Consider the following 21,588-nt stretch of genomic DNA (forward strand, 5'->3'; position numbering starts at 1 on the left):
ATGGTTCGGATGGATGGCCAGAGATGCATGGGAAACACTTTCTGCCCCCATGCAAAACCATTTATGCTGCTTCTGTGTCAGCTGGACCTCTGCACCCACTCTGTCCTCAGATACAAAAATCTGTTTGTCCTAATCTCTTAATTATTACCTTCTAAATGTGTCGAGAAACTTTCATAATAGAGGTGGTCTTTTTCATGATCATGCAGAAGTGTCACATGGAGGGGTGACACAGGGTAGGAAAGCCATCACAGAAGACTTCCATTTTTGGGATAAACAAAGGAGGCTGACTCCTCCACGTCTCTCAGGGGGTTCACCCATCAAATTTACTGAGGAGAAATTAAAATAACAGTTATCACAGATTCGGTGAATGGCAGATGAGGAGGTTCCCCAGAGAAGCCAACCAAGGACATTGTGCATTATGACAAGCAAACACTAGTTAGAAAATAATTCATGGTTGAATATGTTGTTCCAATATCAACCATCAAAGGAAGATCATAGCCTCCAACTTGTACCGAGAGTGTGCGTTCTGTCAGCCCATCACTCAGGCATCTGATTGGGCAGCATCATTGAGGACCCTCAGGTCCCTCCCCCCAGGATCCCATCATGAACTGTCCTGGGGCAGGTGGGCCTTGTGCCATACCCCCTGATTAGTACTGCCCAGATGGGGTAACCATTGAGCACCAGAACCCTGTGCACATGCCAGGTTGAAAGGGCAGTCTTTTTCCCATTGTGATGGGTCCCCACTGTCCACCCCAGTTTCCACCTCGATTGTGCCCCCCTCCCCCACAGCCATCCTGCCCCTGCCCCCTCCAGTTTCTTCCTCTGCAATTTTGTCCCCAGCTTCTGCTTGTATGTGACTTTGACAATTAGAAAGGATCAGGATATGCACCAGAAGCCATGATTATGATGATTATTGGTGATGGTAACTGAGAAGGTGGCGCCCGAACAACCATCTGAGATGCAGGGATGTCTTATGTTCTGCAATTATTGATAGGTTTTAAATAATAAAAGACTGATCCAGTCTTTGATCAGTGGCCTTGCTTTGGGCCTGTCCGACCTGTAATTGAAATAGATGGAGCTTCAAGTTATCAACTTCAGAATTGTTGTAATCAAGTTCAGTTTTATGCAAATTCATGTGGTGTACTACATGCCTTTCCCACACAACTGAATCTCTCCCAGGCAAATCTGAGCGGCAAGAGAAATTTTTCACGCATCGTTTTGCCAATATGCCCATGAGGTGTGGTAAAATAATCACCATCTGGTTTGAGCAGAGTGCCTGCCGCGCCTTCTACCCCTTGCAGATCTCCTCTTGATATCATGCAAGTAGCTCTGGCTCTCCAAACTTCAAATGCCACCCTATGGCATTTGAATCAACCTCCCTCAAAAGAGGGAGCATCTCTCCACCAGACCCATCACATCTCCAAAGCTATGGAGATCATATTTCAACACCCCCCCTCCTCCTGTTAGTTTCAAGGGGAGGGAGAAAACCTTGCTGCCCCTTGCATGTTCAGTAGGGGTGTAGTTCCCCCACTTACCACCTGGTGCTGGCTTCCCTTTATTCACCATTACTCAGGGTCCTCTGCAGGAAGCTGGAGGAGTTCTCTGATTCTCGACCTCTCAATGCAATCTGCATTGAGAGGGGTGGGGGAGCAACAGCCAGTTTCCCTGTAAAGAAGAGATAGGGTTTTCTCCGACCCCCCACCTCTCTCTCTGCAATCCTTATCTTAACACAAGCTTGATACATCAATTATTGTTTTGCTTCTAAAACATTCCATTCTTTTTAATCCTTCTTCAAAGTAGCCACTTCATTAGTTCCCTTCACATCTTATTCACATTCCTATTCCTTCTAAACTTAATTCTCTGGTTTATACAGTCATATACAGTTTTCTCTCCACATAAAAGAATCTGTGGCAGAGATGCCCGGTTTCTGCAACTCCGCTTCCAACATTTTCTCGATGCCACCCCAGGTCTGTTCACATATATGACTTGTAGTTTCCTTTCATTTTTTTTCCATCTCTCTCCCTATTCACGCACGCACGCACACTCCATTTACATGTCTCCTCTGACCAGAGCACCTCGCCAGCACACAACCATACACCAGCCACTCACTCAATCTTTGCTAATCCACAAACCTGCACTCTTGCACTTTGTGAAGTAATATTACAAAACATAGTAAAACAACATTTTATTCTAATTTAAGCGGCACCAGTTCCCACAGTTCACCATTAACTGAGCTAAAACTGCTGCTGTCCAACAACACTGAAACGGCTGTGTAACCATAACACATTTTAGTCTCCCATAGACTATTGCCTCCCATAGGCTTAGTGTTCCCATGACACTTTTTTGATTCAGCCGGATGTTAAAAATAAATTAATAAATTCGGCAGTCATTGGCAGTCACCAAAAATGTGAGGAAAGCTTCTGCTAACCCCTATGTGTTCATTGGTGAGGAAGAAAGTGACTAAAGAAATTGTAAGAATTGTAATTTAGTCTTTTTAATAAAAAGTTGGATAAAGTCGCACAGAGTACTCTGGATCGATACCATGACAGACAACGTCAAGTAGAACGGCCTCAACAGATATATCCCTAGGGGTGTGCCCTATGTGGCATCAGGCCAATGTCTGGCAGGACAAAAAAAACCCCCATGGTCCTTACTACCTTAAATGGTTGTCTTCACCAACTCTACTTTTTGAGTGGTCTGTGTCAGTGCCCCCTGCTCCTGCCAGCAAGATAATGTATAGCTTTGTTTTTCAGTGGAAAAGTATGGATTAGGTCCTTGAAGCACACCCTAGCTGGTTTTAACTGGCTTGCTTCCTTAGGATTCAATAAGTGGGTTAATGTAAGCTAAATGTAGTAATCAATGAGTTACAATTTGCAGAGAAGTACAAAGAGCCTTCATTTAGGAGTTAAGGGAAGGAAAAAGAAGACTAAATGTTAATTTCTCATGAACTATAACTTAAACCCTGTAAAGCCCACAATATCAAAGATTTCAAAATCCTCCTGCTAACCTAGAAGCCCTAACATCTAGCTCTATCCTATATTAAAGACCTCATAGTACCTTACCACCCAAACGGAACAATTCGCTCACAAAATGCAGGACTGCTTGGGGAGAATCTGTAAAAGCACAGTTGGAGGTTGAGCCTTTAGCCACAAAGGCTCTGTCTTATGGAATAAGCTCCCAGCTCATGTAAGTCAAAGTCTTATCTGTCAAGTATACTGCATACGCTTGATATACAGCACAGATGAAATGCAATGAGATGGTTTAAAGAGACAGTTTAAAGTGAAAACAGTGCTAAGAAACAGTAAGTAGACGAGTTTGTTACAGCAGTCTTTGGTGAAGATTATGTCCTGATGCAGGTGGAAAACTTTTCAGTTTTTTTTTTTTTAAACTTGTCCTGTCCAACAGCTGGGCAGACAGATGAGAGCTGAAGGCCTCTTGTGTTGTACATACTTCCCTTTAACAACAGGGGTTATGAATTTTCTGACAAACCAGAGGTATGTCTGAATAAACCCCTTTGTAATCGAGGCCAAACTTTATTCATTTTAATCACATTTGAAAATCTTTTGTGTTGGACCGGACTGAAAAGGAAAGAAGAGAGAGGGAGGTTAGAGAGGGGGGGATAGGAGGGTGATTATAGAAGGGGGGGGGGTTAAAACCATGAAGCAGCGTAAAGCAACAAGTTTCTGGAGGTTTATCATTACGGTCATTAGATCAGATGTAATACAGATCTAGAAGGGGCGGGGCCTGTCCACACACACTCAAATGTTATAAACACACCTGTTGGCTCCAAAAATGTCCACATTTCAACATGTACACAATACAAATACTGTTCCCACACGCATACTTATGCATTCAAACCAACTAGTGTGAAACATTTCATTGCAAAGGTGAGCTAACACCTGTGCTCAAGCGAGTGTTTATGTTCTTTCTAAAATGGATGATGGAATGTAAAAAGAAGGAGGGAGAGTGCCCAGTCATCCCCACACCAAGACCCCCGCCGCAGCAGCTGCGGCAACCAGAACCCCCAATGCTACACGGCAGCAGGTAGAGAACCACCGCCCCCCGGGCGATCACATCCGCCACCCAGGCCAGGGCCAGCAGGACCACCGTGGGGCCCCCAGAGCCAGAGAGCAGGGAGGCATGGGGGGACAGAGAGTGCAGCTCCAGCTCAACCAGGAGAGGAGCCCCCCGCCCTGCCGGGAGGGCCCAACGCAGGGCCCCACCCCAGAGGAGTGCCCACAGCCCCAGACGAGCGCCTCATCACCACCCAGGAGTTCTGGGCGCCCCCCCCGCCCCAACCCCAGGTACGAGCCAGGACCCCCCAAAGGAGACCCGCCCCACGCTCCAGGCAGCCACCCACCTAGCCCACAGTTGGTCCAGGAAGGAGCAACTGTGGGAAAATTTTTCAGTTTAAGTTGTAGCAGCAAAGGAATGGGGCAGAGGGGGTAGGGCAGGAGGGAGTTGAGATTCCTTTTTCCTGGTGGAGGAAACTGTTCTTGAGTCTGCTGGTTCTGGGCTGAAGACTTTGCAGTCTCCTCCCTGATGACAACAGACTGAAGTGTCTATGGGATGAATGTGATGGGTCACCTGCAATCCTGATGGCTTTGCAGGTAAGGCGAGAGTGGTAAATGTCTTGATCTTGGTAAATGACCAAGGCCCATGATGCAGCCTGCAGGAGAGCTCAAAAGGGGAAGGTGCAATGTGGCTTGGATAGCAGTTGAGGGAGAGTGCGTCGGTGGCCCAAACTCCGGTCATGGAACTTGGATTTTGGAACATGGAACATCACTTCTCTGGGAGGGAAGGAAGAGCTTGTTGAGGAGGTTGAGCGGTACCGGCTAGATATAGCTCTGCAACTCAGTCCTTCGAGATGAGTTGGACTCTGTACCATTCCATTGTGAGAGGTGGCAAGCTGGTGTGGGTTTACTCGTGAGTCCCCAGCTCAGGGGCTTAGTGTTGGAGTTCACTAGATTTAAAAGAATTCATGGAGGCTGATGACATAGCAGTGTGGACCATGTTTTCCACCTTTGTTGTCTCTGCTGCATTTTGAAGCGGTGGTTGTAAGGTCGTAAGGTGGCAACCCCTGAATCCGGTGGTGGACACTGGAAGTAAGGGATGCTGTCAAGCTGAAAAAGGAGTCCTACCAAGCCTGGCTTGCTTGTTGGGCTCCAGAGGCAGTTTACAGATATCGGCAGTCTAAGCGAGCTGTGGGGGGCTGTTGTGGAGGCAAAAATTCAGTCCTGGGAGAAGTGCTGTAAGGCCATGAAGAAAGACTATTGGTTGGCCTCAAATAAATTTTGGCAAACCACCCAGCTCCTTACTTCTGCTTCCAGCCCGCTCACTCATGGTTTTCACCCATGATTCCCCACTTCCCATTAGTCTTATGGGCTGAAGGTGGGGCTAACCCCCTGGTCGCAACACTGCCCCCAACTAAGAGGGTTAAGTGTACCCACAACCCTCACATACCTGAGAACCAAACAACACAGAGAGCAAAACACATGAACACACTGGCTGTAGACTCATGCTCACAATCCTGGGTTCCAACCACCACCGTGTGAAAGTCTTCCTCCCAGCTAGCTGGGTTCGCACACCTGTTACTGACACAGTTCCGTGCCAGTATGTGCCCAGCCAGCAGAATCAAACACTGACCCCGCACCAGTGGCAGCAACACCCTCAGGGTGCACGTCGCCTTGGGGGAGTATACTCTCTCAGAGAGAAGAGCTGCACATCAGCTGCGAAGCTTCCCAGGCATTCGTTGTGCCTACGGCGACGAGACTCCAGCTGCTGTCGTTTCCATTCTGTCGAACCCTACTCTCCAAAGCGTTGGTCTAATGCGTTGCTCTAATGCTGCTGTCAGTCTCCTCGGGACTCCAGGCCTCATGGCCGGCCGCCAAGTTCACCTGAGCCAGATGTAGTTCCAACGGTGTTAAGCCATTTTACAGCGGAAGTTTGATTGGGTTGCGTGCAGTCATCACAGACTGCTCTGGACGGTTCATCACCGGCGTGGAAACCCAACTCGCAGGGACAGGCTGCAGATGACGGCGGGCGGTTGTGCCATCAGGGAGCTGTTTCACCTTTGCCCCTCGCTTGTCCCGAGCTGACTCCAGAATGCGGATTTGTCACTCTATCTCTGCCATCTCCCGTGTCTTAGCTCTCCATGGCTTCCAGCATCGGTTAAGAATCCCACTTCTGACACCAATGTAATGACCCAGCTGGTACGTCACTGTAGCCGAGCTGCTCATAGAGTGGCTTCATTGGAGAGCTGTCGGTGCCTCATACACCGCACGACCCCGGACAATCTCAGAGAGGAAGAAATAGGCAGAGAAGCAAAATCTCCTTTCCAGCATCAACGCCCATTTATTCAAACACACACAAACAGCCAAACACCATGGATGTCACTTCTGCTTCCAGCCCTCTCACTCGTGGTTTTCACACCAAGATTCCCCACTTCCCATGAGTCTTAGGGGCTGAAGGCGGGGCTAACCCCCATGTCGCTACATTACTTTTATTCATTTTACAATTTCATTGTACAATGGACAATGACAATAAAAGCAAATCTATCTATCTAAAGTCAAAATTTTACATACGCTAAGATCACTATGCCTTGAAACAATTTGGGAAACCCCAGATGATGATGTCATCTCTTTGGAAGGTTCTGATACGCTTATTGACAGCTTTTGAGTTAATTAGAAAACACACCTGTGGATCTATATTAGGGCTCATTTGAAACACGCTTGCTTGTTTGTAAAACATCATGAGATAGTCATAAGTAATCAGTCAAGAAATGAGGAAGACAATTATGGATCTGCACAAGTCTGGTTTATCCTTGGGAGCAATTTCCCGATGCCTGAAGGTGCCATGTTCATCTGTTCAGACATTTGTAAGTATAAACATCATGAGCAGGTCCAGCCATCATATTGCTCAGGAAGGAGACGGGTTCTGCGTCTTAGAGATGAACGTACTTTGTTCCGATATGTCCAGAACAAGGATGAAGACAAAAGATGTTGTTAAGATGAAGGCTGAAGATGGTAAGAATGTGTCATTATCAACAGTGAAACAAGTACTATACATACATGGGCTGAAAGGCTACTCTGCCAGGAAGAAGCCATTATTACAAAAGAAACACAGAAAAGCCATATTAAATTTTGCTAATGCACACAAGGATAAAGACTTTAATTTTTGGAGACATGTCCTGTGGTCAGACGGAACTAAAGTTGAAGTGTTTGGCCACAGTGACCATCTTTTTAAGGAAAAAGTTTGAAGGAAAAAGGGAAAAAGTTTGAAGGAAAAAGGGGGAAGCCCGCAGGCCTCGGAACACCATCCCAACTGTAAACATTGGGGTGGCAGCATCATGTTGTGGGGTTGTTTTGCTAGTAAATAGGACTGGTGTACTTCACAAAATAGATGGTATCATGAGGAATTTACAGTATGTGAAAATATTGAAGCAACATTTGAAGACATTAGCCAGAAAGTTGAAGCTTGGGCGCAAATGGATCTTCCAAATGGACAACAACCCGAAGCATACTGCCAAACTGGTTACAAAGTGGGTTCAATGTTTTGTTTGTTTTACTGCGTCTTATTAACCTAAGTGCACCTTTAAAAGCAACCAAGGGGGATGCTCAATAGCAGCTTAAAGCATCAACAGAGAAAGTGTCATGACTTTATTTTAAGAAGAAGACTTCTTTGCATTCAAAGTTGTATAAATAGATCTCATAATACTAAAGGGTGGAGTTTAAAGGCATAATATGAACACATGAAAAAGTGGGTTGTATTATAAAATTAAAAACTATTTTAAGTGTTTAATGGACAGTCTTGTGGTTTTTCAATAATGTGATCATGCTGAGTCAGTCTTTCATTGATTTTTCTTTAAAAAAAAAGTAGCTTATAGACTTGTAGACAGCTGTTAAAAGAAGCTCAAAGCCCACAGGTTCACAGAGTTAATGGGTTTGATATTAGGTTATAGAGCTTTTTATTAATAATTACTATTTTTAGTCAGGTAATTGTGTGAATATCACATTCATTTTTCATATCACACAGTCATCTGGTTCCTTGGAAATCTTGTAATTATGCAAGGCATCCTAAAAAGCAGATTGTTCTTTTAAAAAATCTGCCATATCTAAATGCCTATAAAGTGATTTTTTTTTACTCTTCCATACAACTGGCACTTTTTTTCATGTAAAAGGGCAGCCTCATGCCGCTATTTATAAAGGTTCTTGGCTGAAAGTTGAACAATGTTGGTATTTATATCTTTCGTTCCCACAGGGTTCTCTTTTAGTGCTAATTAACATATTTTAAAGATGTTGTCAGTAAATATTTAATATATGATTCTGTCCCTTTAAAAGCTATTTTGAATCTTAAATCTCACCAGATCTTCAAAGAAGGGACGACCTTTTCCTTTTTTGATGTGTACCATTGTTTTGCAGATACTGAAGTCGCTAATGGTGATGATGCATAATGAGAATATGAGATTAAAGGAATGACGTCTGACACAGAGCAAACGGAGGAAGCAGTTTCCTGATGACAGTGGGATAATTTACTTTGTTCCTGATGATTTATAATGATCTGCATATACAGATAAATGGATCCTTTACCAACTCTTACGGGGGACTATTATCAGATTAATTTGAACAGTTATTTGCAATTCTGCAACAGTAAATGCACTTTAATCATGAAAAATATTGCTGTATTGTGGAAAGCTGATTGTTTTAGGATGACAGCATAAAAGTTATTATTTGTGGGTTAAGTTTATTTTAAAAATAATAAAAATGTTGTTGTAGTAAGAGCGCTTTTTAATCAAATTAAAATAAGAAACAGGCAGCATGTGCATTATTTTCTCAGTGAGGATGTCAAAGCTTTGCCCACCACCTTACTCTCTGGTTATTATTGGAGAAGTGCTTTTTTAATTATTTACTTTATTGAAAAATTAAGTGCAGCATCAATTTGCAAGTTTGCAAAGTTTCTATTGCCTAGTTTTAATGGTATCTTATAGATTTCCTAAAGTGGTTTTCATGATGGCTTGGCAGACTTTATAAGGGTTTGAGAAATGAGTATGCATAAACAAAGAAATTTATAAAAAGTCTAATTTCCTTTGGCAAGCCAATTCATATCTAAGATATTACTGAACCATTTTTTTTAAATACAATTGATTTTTGCTTTGTTTTGTGGGATTTTTTTACACATCAGAAGGTTTTATTTCCCTCTTGAAGCATTGTTACTTGCTGCATGGTGGCGTAGTGATTAGTACACTCGCCTCACAGTGAAAAGGCTCTGGCTCAAATTCCTTCCGGGTTTTTTCTGTGTAGCTTGCATGTTCTCAAGCATGATTTTCTCCGGCTCCCTCCCACAGTCTAAAAACATGCTTTCTAGGTCAAGTAGCATACATTTCAGAGAGTACACCCACATGCTTTACTCAACAGTAGCTGGGATAGGCTCCAGCAACCTATCCTAGCGGATTAGAAAAATTAATAGATAGATAGATAGATAGATAGATAGTCTTTATTGTCATTGCAACATTGTACAATGAGATTAAGGTGCAAAAATAGTCAAATAGTAAAAATAAAATCACAATAAATAGTATAAAAACAATATAAAATACAGCAGACATAACCCACACACGCGTGAACATTCTGTCATATTTCCATTTATGGCTTGTTCTTTACATCGTTTAATGTAGTTATTGCTACGGGATAAAAACTTTCCTTGAATCTGTCAGTCCTTGTTTTGATTGACCTGAACCTTCTCCCTGATGGCAACAGTTCAAAGAGGGAGTGTCCAGGGTGTGAAGTGTCCTTAAGAATCTCCTGGGCTTTTTTGAGGCAGCGCGAGCTGTGGAGTATGTGAATACATACCCATGCTACTCTGGGCTACATGTTATTCAACTTGCTTCTTCATTGAAAATCTGTATTGTACAGGATAATAATGCCAATATATATGTTCTGTATTAAAATAACTTTTAAGTAGTGAAAAACAGCTGCAGATCAAAAGGTATAACACCTCATTCATTTGTGGAAATAAAGAAAACACAGTCCTGTTTTCACTTCATTATTTATGTAAAAGATTATCTATTTTTATCTCGCATAACCCTCATCTCACCCAAACCTTTAGGACAATCTGAATCTGCTCCTGACAGAGGAAGAGATGTACAGTCTGATGGAGACATTCAAGCAGTGCAAGATCATCCCAGGTAAGTCACAGTTCTGTGTTTCACTTTAGGTTACAGTCCACAGATCTGTGTTTGAATTCACTATATTGGTTATTCAGCACTTGTGTTCTGAGTCAACACTCACACATTACATAATATGGCAAGCTTATGACATATATTCATGGCACAATTCTGCATCTTCTCTTTATTAGTTCTCAGCATTCAAGACCAATGTTTTGGGCTGGGCAACACTCAAAGCTGCAGAGTAAAATTAATACACTGACCAAAAATATAAATGCAACACTTTTGTTATTGCTCCCATTTTTTATGGTATGAACTCAAAGATGTGAAACATTTTTCAAATACACAAAATAACCAGTTCTCTGAAATATTGTTCACAAATCTGTCTAAATCTGTGATAGTGAGCACTTCTCCTTTGCCAAGATAATCCATCCCACCTTGCAGTCGTGCCATATCAAGATGCTGATTAGACAGCATGATTATTGCACAAGTGTGCCTTAGACTGGCCACAAGAAAAGGCCACATTTTTCCAAAAGAAAGATGGCAACAACTGCTAGAGGGCACTGCAGATGTGTGTATCAGTACATTGACAGTAAAGCAGAATAAGAAGCGGCCCTCAGTCTTACGCTGGGCTTGATGGATTTGCAAAGGGACACAGGCTACGTTCACACTGCAGGGCTTAATGCTCAATTCGGATTTTTTGAAAAAATCTGATTTGTTTGCTATACCGTTCACATTTCCAAGTAAATCCGAACTTTTGTGATCTCCAGTGTGACCGTGACACGACCCAAACGAGACCCGCATGCGCAGAAGCCAGAAGAATACTCAACGATGAACGACGTCACTTGTTGTTTGCGGAGCAAACGTTAACAATGGATGTCAACAACAGTGTTGTCAAAAGCGGAGCTCTTTTTGTAATATTAAATTTATTTTCACGAAGGAGCAGCACAATTACAATCTTCTCATTTTAAGAAGGCAATGGAGTCGGGATCGTCTGTACCCACTGTTGTGGAATGGAAATGTGCATGTGTTGGGGCCGCGCTCCCACGTGTGTGTGTGTGTGCAAGCGCATGCCGCGATAGAGAATGGGGGGGGGGGCAGTGTGGGCGCGCATGTTAATAAAAGAAGGTTTCCCCCAGAATAAATGGTATGGACTCTTTATTAACCCGTTCTGGAGAATCTAAGGATCAGAACAGGGAGGAGGAGGAGGATCGCCTCGGGTCCCCCGCGCTTCTGATCACGGTCGGAAAGGGGAGAAAGAAAAAAAAGTAATCGCGGGAAAGGTTCAACACCACGCTCTGCCATTTAGCTGGAAATTTTTTCAAAAACCGCCCAGTTGCGATAAGAGCCCTGGAGTTTGGCCTGAAAAGAGCGATCACCCCAAATAATAATCCAATCAGTGACCTCCCTTCCCTTCCACTGACGGGTCTCAGCAGCATCGTCCACCATGGTTGATGTTAACGTTCTCGTTTCAGCCTACTTCAACGCAAAATTATGACGTTTGTTGCGTGTCGATGACGTACGGTTCGGAATCAAGTCGCCTGGCCGGTCAGACGGCGGTCGCAATTGAAAAGATCGGCTACGTTTCGGAATCAGGCCGGCAAACCCACGGGGCCTGGGTCGCATTTGAAAAGAGCGGATCTGTGTCATTCAGACTGTCATGAAAAGATCGGAATTGGGCCGCTTAGGGGCAAAAAATTCGGAATTGGGTCGTTTCAGCCTGCAGTGTGAACGTAGCCACAGAGGATGAAGGATTCAATGGATTTAGTGATTAAAAGTGGTACACAGTGTTTAGTTGACTTGTTAGCATGTTTTTTATGTTACTGTTATCTGAATAATTGTTCATATTTTGCACTAATGTGCTTTTCAATTTCTCCTATGTTACATGAAGCTAAATAAGCCCAAATGTGCTAAAGTAGTGAAGCATGCAGATATCCAGCCTATTATTATTATTATTATTATTATTATTATCTATTCCGTTATTATGATTTGACTATCAAGATAAAATTTCTGTTCTTGGTTCCGTATTTGGTTGAATAAATCTTACCCAAAAGTGTGACGTATACTGTAGTACAACTTATATATGATTTTTTTGTCTTTATTATGCATATTTTGGCTGCTACAACTTACACTTGGAACCAGCTCAATGGCCTTGTGCAGAATGTCCGGCCTGAGAAAGGAAGGTTACAAGTTTAAAGCCAGGCTGAGTCTAAAAATTGCAAGCAACACATCCCTGCATGAAACTAAGCATTAAGGGGTTGGATTGGGGGGTTAAACCACCAAATGGTTCCCGAGCACAGCTGAGTCTGCAGCTCATCGCTCCCTTAGGGGATGGGTCAAATGTCGAGAATTTTTTTTTACAAACCTGGGTGCATATGGGGCTTTAACTTTACTTTGGAGCAACTCATTTATTTTTTGTGGCACCGTTATGCCCTAGTTGTTTTTAATAAAGACAAAGAAAGAAATGTGCATAAAATCCCAGGGAACACTTGCTTGTTTTTCTTATCACAGACAGAAATGACAGAAGCAGTTAGCAGCTTTGATATTATTCCATTTTGTTTTGATATTTCAATAACCAGAACTGCCTTTGCTTCTACTGTCAAAACATTGCTGGTTTCTTATTTCAGCAATGTTTGCTTGGAGTGGATGTATCGATCTGAATATCGATAGTATCGATACCAAGGTGAAGTATCTATACTAGAGTGACGAGATTGGTATTTTTGATACTTTCATCGCAGTTTTTCTTCAATACGTACAGTGAATTTACTCATGGAGTTCATGCAAGCGCTGCATCTATCTGACTCCAGTATTTCCAAAGTGGGGAATACAGTGATCCCTTGCTATAACGCGGTTGACTTTTCACGATTTCGCTACTTCACGGATTTGCATCATGAATTGTGTTCTGCATTCTGATTGGCTAAGAAGTCACTCCGCTTCTTCTCTACCTGTGCGTCAATAATGTTTAATATGTACCCGTACGTAAATCAGCTTGCCAAATTTACGTGCAAATTCTCTTGCAATTTCAAGTTTCTCTAAAACCCATAGAAAAAAGAGCGACAACATCTGCCTATCACTATGTTCTTCTCCTGAACAAACACAGCTGCACCGCGGGCTTCAAAAGAAAAAACACTGCAGAGCGGAGTCAGGATGCAGAGGCTCAGTCTGTAGAGCAGTGAAATACACCTGAGTCACTATTTGTCCCACTGTATTTTGTATTTTTTTCATAATCATTTTAAATTTTCTCTCCTTTAATCCAATACTCGGGTCGCGGTGGGCGGGGCTAATCTCCGCGATTTGAAGCCTTGTTCACATTGATGATTCAAATTAATATTTGACAGTACAGTCTTCTTTCTCTTTCGGCTTTTCCCATCAGGGGTCGCCACAGCGAATCATCCTTTTCCACCTCACTCTATCATGGACATCTTCTACCCTAACATTAGCCAACTTCATGTCCTCTGTTAAGACATCCATGTATCTCCTCTTTGGCCGTCCTCTTGCCCTCCTGCCAGGCAGCTCCATCTCCAACATCCTTCTACCAATATATCCACTATCCCTCCTCTGAACATGTCCAAACCATCTCAGTCTGGCTTCTCTGACTTTGTCGCTAACACAGGCAACATGAGCCGTCCCTCTGATGTACTCGTTCCTTATCCTGTCTAACCTGGTCACTCCTAAGGAGAACCTCAACATTTTCATCTCCGCTACCTCCATCTCAGCCTCTTGTCTCTGTCTCACTGCTACCGTCTCTAACCCATAGAGCAGAGCTGGTCTCACCACTGTCTTGTACACCTTTCCTTTGAGTCTTGCTGGCACTCTTCTGTCACACAACACTCCTGACACTTTCCTCCACCCGCTCCAACCTGCCTGCACTCGCCTCTTCACCTCTTTTCCACACTCCCCATCACACTGAACTGTTGACCCCAAGTACTTAAACTCCTGCACCTTCTTCACCTCAGCCCCCTGTAACCTAACGCTTCTACCTTGATCCCTCTCGTTCAGACACATGTATTCTGTCTTACTATGACTGACCTTCATGCCTCTTCTTTCCAGAGCAAACCTCCACCTCTCTAGCTGTTCCTCCACCTGCTCTCTACTCTCACTGCAAATTACAATGTCATCCGCAAACATCATTGTCCAGGGAGATTCCTGTCTTACCTCGTCTGTCAGCCTGTCCATCAGCATAGCAAACAAAAAAGGACTCAAAGCTGATCCTTGGTGTAGTCCCACCTCCACCTTGAACTCCTCTGTCTGACCTACAGCACATCTCACCACCGTCATACTTCTCTCATACATGTCCTGAACTACTCTGACATACTTCTCTGCCACTCCAGACGACCTCATACAGTACCACAGCTCCTCCCTCGGCACCCTGTCATACGCCTTCTCTAAATCTACGAACACACAATGCAGCTCCTTCTGACCTTCTCTGTACTTTTCCATCAACATTCTCAAAGCAAAAATGGCATCAGTGGTGCTCTTACGGGGCATGAAACCATACTGCTGCTCACAAATCTCCACCTTCTTCCTAAGCCTGGCTTCCACTACTCTTTCCCACAGCTTCATTGTGTGGCTCATCAACTTTATTCCTCTATAGTTGCTGCAGTTCTGCGTGTCACCCTTGTTCTTAAAGATCGGGACCAGAAAGCTTCTCCTCCATTCCTCAGGCATCTTCTCACTCTCTAGAATCCTATTGAACAACCTCGTTAGAAATTCCACTGCTGTCTCTCCTAAGCACTTCCATACCTCCACAGGTAGGTCATCAGGACCAACGGCCTTTCCGCTCTTCATCCTTTTCAGAGCCTTCCTAACCTCATCCTTTCCAATCTCTGCTACTTCCTGCTCCACAACAACCACATCTTCCTCCCTTCTTTCCCTGTCATTTTCCACGTTCATCAGCTCCTCAAAATACTCCTTCCATCTTTTCTGTACACTCTCCTGAGTTGTTAGCGCCTTTCCATCTCTGTCCTTAATCACCCTTATCTGTTGCACGTCCTTCCCATCTCTGTCTCTCTGTCTGGCTAGCCTGTACAAGTCCTTTTCTCCTTCCTTTGTGTCTAACCTGTCATATAGCTCATCGTAAGCTTTCTGTTTGGCCTTTGCCACCTCTCTTTTCACTCTACGCTGCGCTTCCTTGTACTCCTGTCTACCTTCCTCAGTCCTTTCTACATCCCACTTCCTTTTAGCCAACCTCTTCCTCTGGACGCAGTCCTGTACTTCCTCATTCCACCACCAAGTGTCTTTACCGTCTTTCCTCTTTCCAGATGACACACCTAGCACCTTCCTACCTGTTTCCCTGATAATTTCTGCTGTAGTTTCCCAGTCATCTGGAAGCTCATCCTGACCACCCAGGACCTGCCTCAACTTCTGCCTAAATTCCTCACAAGTTTCTTCATTCTGTAGCTTCCACCACTTGGTCTTCTTTTCTGTTTTCCCTCTCTTCTTCTTCCTGACCTCCAGAGTCATCTTACACACCACCATGCGGTGCTGTCTGGCTACACTCTCTCCTACCACCACTTTGCAGTCAATAACCTCTCTCAAATGACCTCGTCTGCATAGGATGTAGTCCACCTGAGTACTCCTACCTCCACTTCTGTATGTCACTCTATGTTCCTCTCTCTTCTGGAAGTAAGTGTTGACTACCGCCATTTCCATCCTCTTCGCAAAGTCCACCACCATCTGTCCCTCCAGATTCCTTTCCTTCACACCAAACCTGCCCATCACCTCCTCATCACCTCTGTTGCCCTCACCAACATGCCCATTAAAGTCTGCTCCAATAACAACTCTCTCTCCTCTGGGGATACTCTCTATGACCTCATCCAACTCACTCCAGAATCTCTCCTTCACTTCTAACTCACAGCCAACCTGTGGCGCATACCCACTGACTACATTCACCATCACCCCTTCAATTTCTAACTTTAGGCTCATCATCCTGTCTGAGACTCTTTTCACCTCTAGAACACTGTTTACAAACTCCCCCTTCAGAATCACACCTACCCCGTTTCTCTTCCTATCGACACCATGATAGAACAGTTTGTATCCTCCTCCAATACTACGTGCCTTGCTGCCCTTCCACCTTGTCTCCTGCACACACAGTACATCTACCTTCCTTCTCTCCATCATGTCTGCCAGCTCCCTGCCTTTCCCTGTCATTGTGCCAACGTTAAGAGTCCCTATTCTCAAACCTATGTTCCTGCCTTTTCCCTTCTCTCTCTGGCCACGGACCCTTCTGCCTCCCCTCTTTCTTCGACCAACAGTAGTCAAATTTCCACCGACACCCTGTAGGTTAACAGCATCGGTGGCGGTCGTTGTTAACCCGGGCCTCGACCGATCCGGTATGTCTAAAGTGTTGTGGATGATTCGCATGGTTATTTTGGCAATTTTTACGCCGGATGCCCTTCCTGACGCAACCCTCTCTATTTATCCGGGCTTGGGACCGGCACAGAGGCAACTGGCTTGCAACCCCTGTGGCTAGATTCATAGAATATTGCCACATAGCTAGCCACATAGAAGTGGCTAGATTCATAGAATATTTGACAGTACAGTACAGAAGTTATTTGTTGAAAAAACGTTTCTAAAGCACTTTGATTTGTGAAACAAATGCTTGAGCCTGTAAAATGGCCTGTTCGTTCTTTTCAATGTATAATAGAGTATTTAATTGTATAATAATTGTTAAAAAAATAGAGGTTTTTACTTCACGGATTTTGTCTATCACTGGTTCTTTTTGGAACGTAACCCCCGCGAAAAACAAGGGTTTACTGTAGCCCAATATAAGTAAATATGTGCAGGAAACTGCCCAATCTGGCAACATTGTCCATCTGTGTAAACAGAGCACATCCTCCTCTCTCGCTGCTGGTCACATCTTGCCCCTCCCCTCCCTGCTTCTTCGGAGAGCGGAGGGATTCATTAAGGAGCCACATATTTGCACCAATGGCAGAATTTTTTTTGCGTTGTTTATATTTTTATGTTTCTTACAATGTTGCTTTTATTTACCTTTTTTACTAGTGAATTTGGTAGTTTATTACTGCCTTTATTTTTTGTTAAATTTACGTTTATTACTGCCTTTATTTTTTGTTAAATTTACGTTTATGATTGTCAAGTTATTTTACCCCACTTGAAAGGGGGAAAGCATCCACGGAGTTTTGTGAGCAGGACTTCACACACTATCCAGACGTACTTTTCCGTTTTTTCTGTTTTATTCAACTTCTTGAGGTTTCCACAGTGATGGCAAGATGCTGGTTATAAATGTGTGGTGAAAAACCTAAACAAGACATAATATTTTCTCAATTTACCACAGTAAATACAACAATAAATATATAACATCAATCAACAGATAAATTCATGACTCCATAATTAGTTAGATTTACACAATTGATAGGTTATAAGTTAACTTCATAATTTCGGGAATTCATTGAAAATACAACAATGCATATATTTCATAAATAGCAGTGCTTGAATAAATGACAATAAATGGAATAAATGACAATAAACGGTAGACTAAACAAACATTTGCACTGACGCGACACCTGATGCGGAAGCGCGCAGCCGGCGCTTATCGCACAGCAGATCACAATAACTACGCCCCGTAATATGATCATATCTTACCGGCTGCCTCCGTGGGTTCGATGCCTTTAACTAGATTTTTAGATGAGTTTATTAAGATGGATCGCAAGTTTGGCGATCGCTCTCGAGCTCTGCTTGATCTGGCGCTACGCATGCACTTCATTCAAAATTGCTCCTGGTGCGAACAGCTGGACCTTGATTAATACCGCGCCCACTACAGACTTAAACTTTCCTTTTCCTCTCTTTAATTTTTTAACTACTTTAAAATTAACTTTCTCTCAAATTTAACAGAATGTACCTTTATGCATTTTTATTTTAGATTTTCATTTGATTTTTTTCTTCTTTTTGTGTTTCTTTTTCTCTCTCTGTTTTTACTTTTAATATAAAATCACTTGAAGCATCAGCTTCCTCAAGTTTGACCTAACAATGATGCTGTTATACTAACATTTTTTTACTTTTCCTTTATCTTGCACAAGTTACTGTTTTCTTATTATTATTGTATTATGCTTTTATTACTATAAATGTTCTATGTTTGATGTGGTCAGTTTAGATTGTTGTAATTAGTTAATTAATATTTTTTTTGTCAAAAGTCTGTCCTGTATTTTATTATGCATATAATTACCAAAACATTGTGTATTTCCAAAATTATTCTAGAATACAAATTTTAAGAAAAAGGATCTGTATCGGTATCAATAGCTAAATAATTACTAGCTCTGTAATTATTTGGTATTGGATCAAACTCCAAGTTCCCAGTATGGCCCACTCCTAATGTTGGCCCAAACTCCAAGAAATTCAACTTTTATTTTTCGTATCAGTTAATTTCTTTCATATTAGAAGGGCTTTTATGATGGGATTAATTTCTATTCTGTTTTCAAAGTTGTGGTTTTATTGCACAGCTTGGCTAAGTGATGGTGGGTGGGAGGTGGTCTCGCCTTTGTTGACAATGAATCACAAGCTAATTTTATCTGGAAGGCTGTAATGTGACTAATTCAATCTGATGTGAAAAATTTGTTCCTTGCTGTTGTAGAATCATGCCTGGTGTCTGACGAGCTGCTCCAGTACCGTCACTTCGCATCCAAGCAGCAGTTTGAGAAGGACCTGTCTGACGAGCAGGAGGAGGAGGTCTTGGCTCAGTTTGCTGCTTTGGATCCTGAGAAGAAGGGTCACATCGAGTGGTCCGACTTTCTCTACTTTGAATCTCTGACTGTTCTGAGGAAGTTTCGGACAGAGGTAAAGTATTTGAATCCTGGGAATAAAAATGTCCGCTGTGTCCGAATTCCTTCCCTACTCACTAAGTAGTGCACTATATAGTGAGTTTGCCATTTGTAGTGCTATCCAAATCTACAATTCCAAAATCGAGTACCCTAATAATTTCCCATAAATCTCTTTGAAAAACCAGCGTGCATCAATGCTAACTAGACTGGCAAATATAGGCCATAATGCATTGCGTCAAGAATTTTTGCCAAAAACTTATATTTAAATATAGTTTTTTAATAAACCATCACCATTTTTATCTTCGTAAGACAGCGGATACATAAATGATTGTTGCAAAAAGCTAATATCAATTAGATTTTAACTTCATAAAACTGATGAGGTCACATTCGCCGTTTAAAAAAAAAAGTAGTGAGCATGGTGTCCGAATTGATTTTAAAATCCAGGGCACTACATGGTGCTATATAGTATTTAGTAGTTAGGGCTTATGGTGGGAATTTGGAGATAGCCTCAGAATTTTCAAATGAATGCAGTGTCTTGCACACTTTCTTGATTTCTTAAAATATCCTATTTATTCATTACACATGGATAAAAATGGCTTCTGATTCTGAAGTACATGCAAAGACAAATGAACAATTATACCCTACTTATACCGTGCTCCAGTGGCGGACCGTGCATTACACACCTGGGCCTTCAGTAGTGCTATATCTGAATCACTCAACTCCTCATTAATCATTTTTATGCCTCTAAATAAATGTAATAAACAAAACAGTAAATAGATCTTGTTATGCAAATACAGGGAGCAAAAAACATTGAAAATAACCACATAAATTTGGAATATTATTTATTTTGATATTTATCTTTTAACTCATCAAAAAATCTGATTATTTAAAGACCATCCTTTCCTTCCTCAAAAACAGTTCGTTCCCCCTGTCATGTAGATTATCGCGCTTCAGTTCCGTCAAGAAGTCCTCTTCTATTGCCATAAAGCCAGTGCTGACAGCAGAGTCTGTCCAGTTGTGTTTCTGCGTAGGTTTTAATTCGATTTAGAGCTGAAAATATCAGACGCAGTGGACATGGAGATGGTCAACGCCAACCACACAATTCTGCACAGCTGTTTCAAGCTCTGAATCAGATTTTTCTGATGAAGGAGGTCAAGGAGATCAGTGGAAGATTTTCCTGCAAAATCATCCATGGAGGACATTACAATCATGGCTGCATGTGACTTCCTGAAACTTCTGTCCAATGAGAATGTCTGGATACCGTGATGTTGTCTTAGCCTGCTAGAAGGCCCTGCTGACGCCAACTCAAAATCTGATTGGTTAAAGAAATGAATGTCCGACATTGGTTTTGCATTAGGAGGCCTTTACAACTCATGGTGAATACCCTTACCTGCCTGGCAACAGAGGACAGCTGAAATGTGATTGGTTAAATGCTCCAATGTGAAAATATGTCTGTCTGGAAGCAGCATAAGCAGGTGCGCAACTACCTAATTTTAGGGAGGTATGCGGCCACATTAAAAAACGCCCCCCCCCCCACACACACACACACAGTCATAAATGCACATTATAAAACGTCCTATCCACCCCTCCAAAGGCTATCTAAACATCCACACATCACTTTTATTGTTTAAATGTATAAATCTCATCACTTCTTATCTGATTGGATATGACCCAGCAGAACATTTTTGTGAGCCATTTTCAACCGTGTATTGCCTTATTGATTCACCAAATTTGTGTGGTGAAGGCCATTCAGAAGAATCTTCTGATTAATGCCTTGCCCCAGCCCTCATCTCTATACCTCTCTGTTCTTCTCCCTCTTCATCATTAGCTGGTCGTCTCTCTTTCTGTCTGTCATCATCATTATTATCATCTGAACTTCTCTCCTCATTCTTCTCTGTTGGGCAGTGGCGGTTCTACACTAACTTACTCCCCGGGCGAGTAAACCCCCCCCCCCCGGCACACATAACAATTTGACAACATCCTTTTGTGTTCCCTATATTTATTTGGTTATTTTACACAATAAAATTATGAATTTTATAAACTCGTATTACAGGGGTCAAACTCAGTCGCACAGGGGGCCTAAATTAAACACACACTTTATGTTGCGGGGCGAAGTAGAGCAACATTTACTGAACACACTAAAGCTAAACTTTAAAACTTTTAAACCTTTAAAACTTAACTTCTTGAACATAAATATGAATACAAACACGAATATTACTCCAGAATAAATCAGGTTAAGGCTTAAATGACATATAATATTTTGCCCTCCATAAATATAAATTCTGTAAAATTTATACACATATGAACATGCTGCAGAACAAAACAAACAAAGCCTAGAAATATTAATAATTAGAAATAAAAAATCAAATCATTCCATTTTCTTTGCTCTTGTATAATTTTGTTAGAGCTGAAGTCCTGGCATCATTTTTAGCAATAAGTTCATTTCTGCTTGGTATGTGACGTCCTATGGGTTGTCTTTGTGAAACGCATCAGATGGATTTGATTTTTTTTAAAAACCTGTTATTGTGAATATCATTTTTAAGTCTTAGAAAATATTAAAAATTAAATCATATAAATAATCAGTGGGAATATTTGGTATTTTTCTAATTTTGTGCAACACTAACAGTAAAAATCCTCCAAAAAACCTCAATCCAT

The 21,588-nt window shown here is 42.3% G+C and overlaps 1 protein-coding gene across 1 annotated transcript in view; it reads left to right on the plus strand.

The window, feature by feature from the left end:
• The window catches only part of phf24 (PHD finger protein 24), a 77,471-nt gene that overhangs the window by 27,384 nt on the left and 28,499 nt on the right, over positions 1-21,588 (plus strand). The window contains exons 4-5 of the mRNA XM_020701796.1: positions 10,102-10,180; positions 18,747-18,949. Coding sequence (XP_020557455.1) covers positions 10,102-10,180; positions 18,747-18,949 — 282 coding nt within the window. The remainder of the gene's footprint in view (positions 1-10,101; positions 10,181-18,746; positions 18,950-21,588) is intronic.

This window comes from Oryzias latipes, chromosome 12 (assembly GCF_002234675.1).
Source record: "Oryzias latipes chromosome 12, ASM223467v1".
NCBI lineage: Eukaryota > Metazoa > Chordata > Actinopteri > Beloniformes > Adrianichthyidae > Oryzias > Oryzias latipes.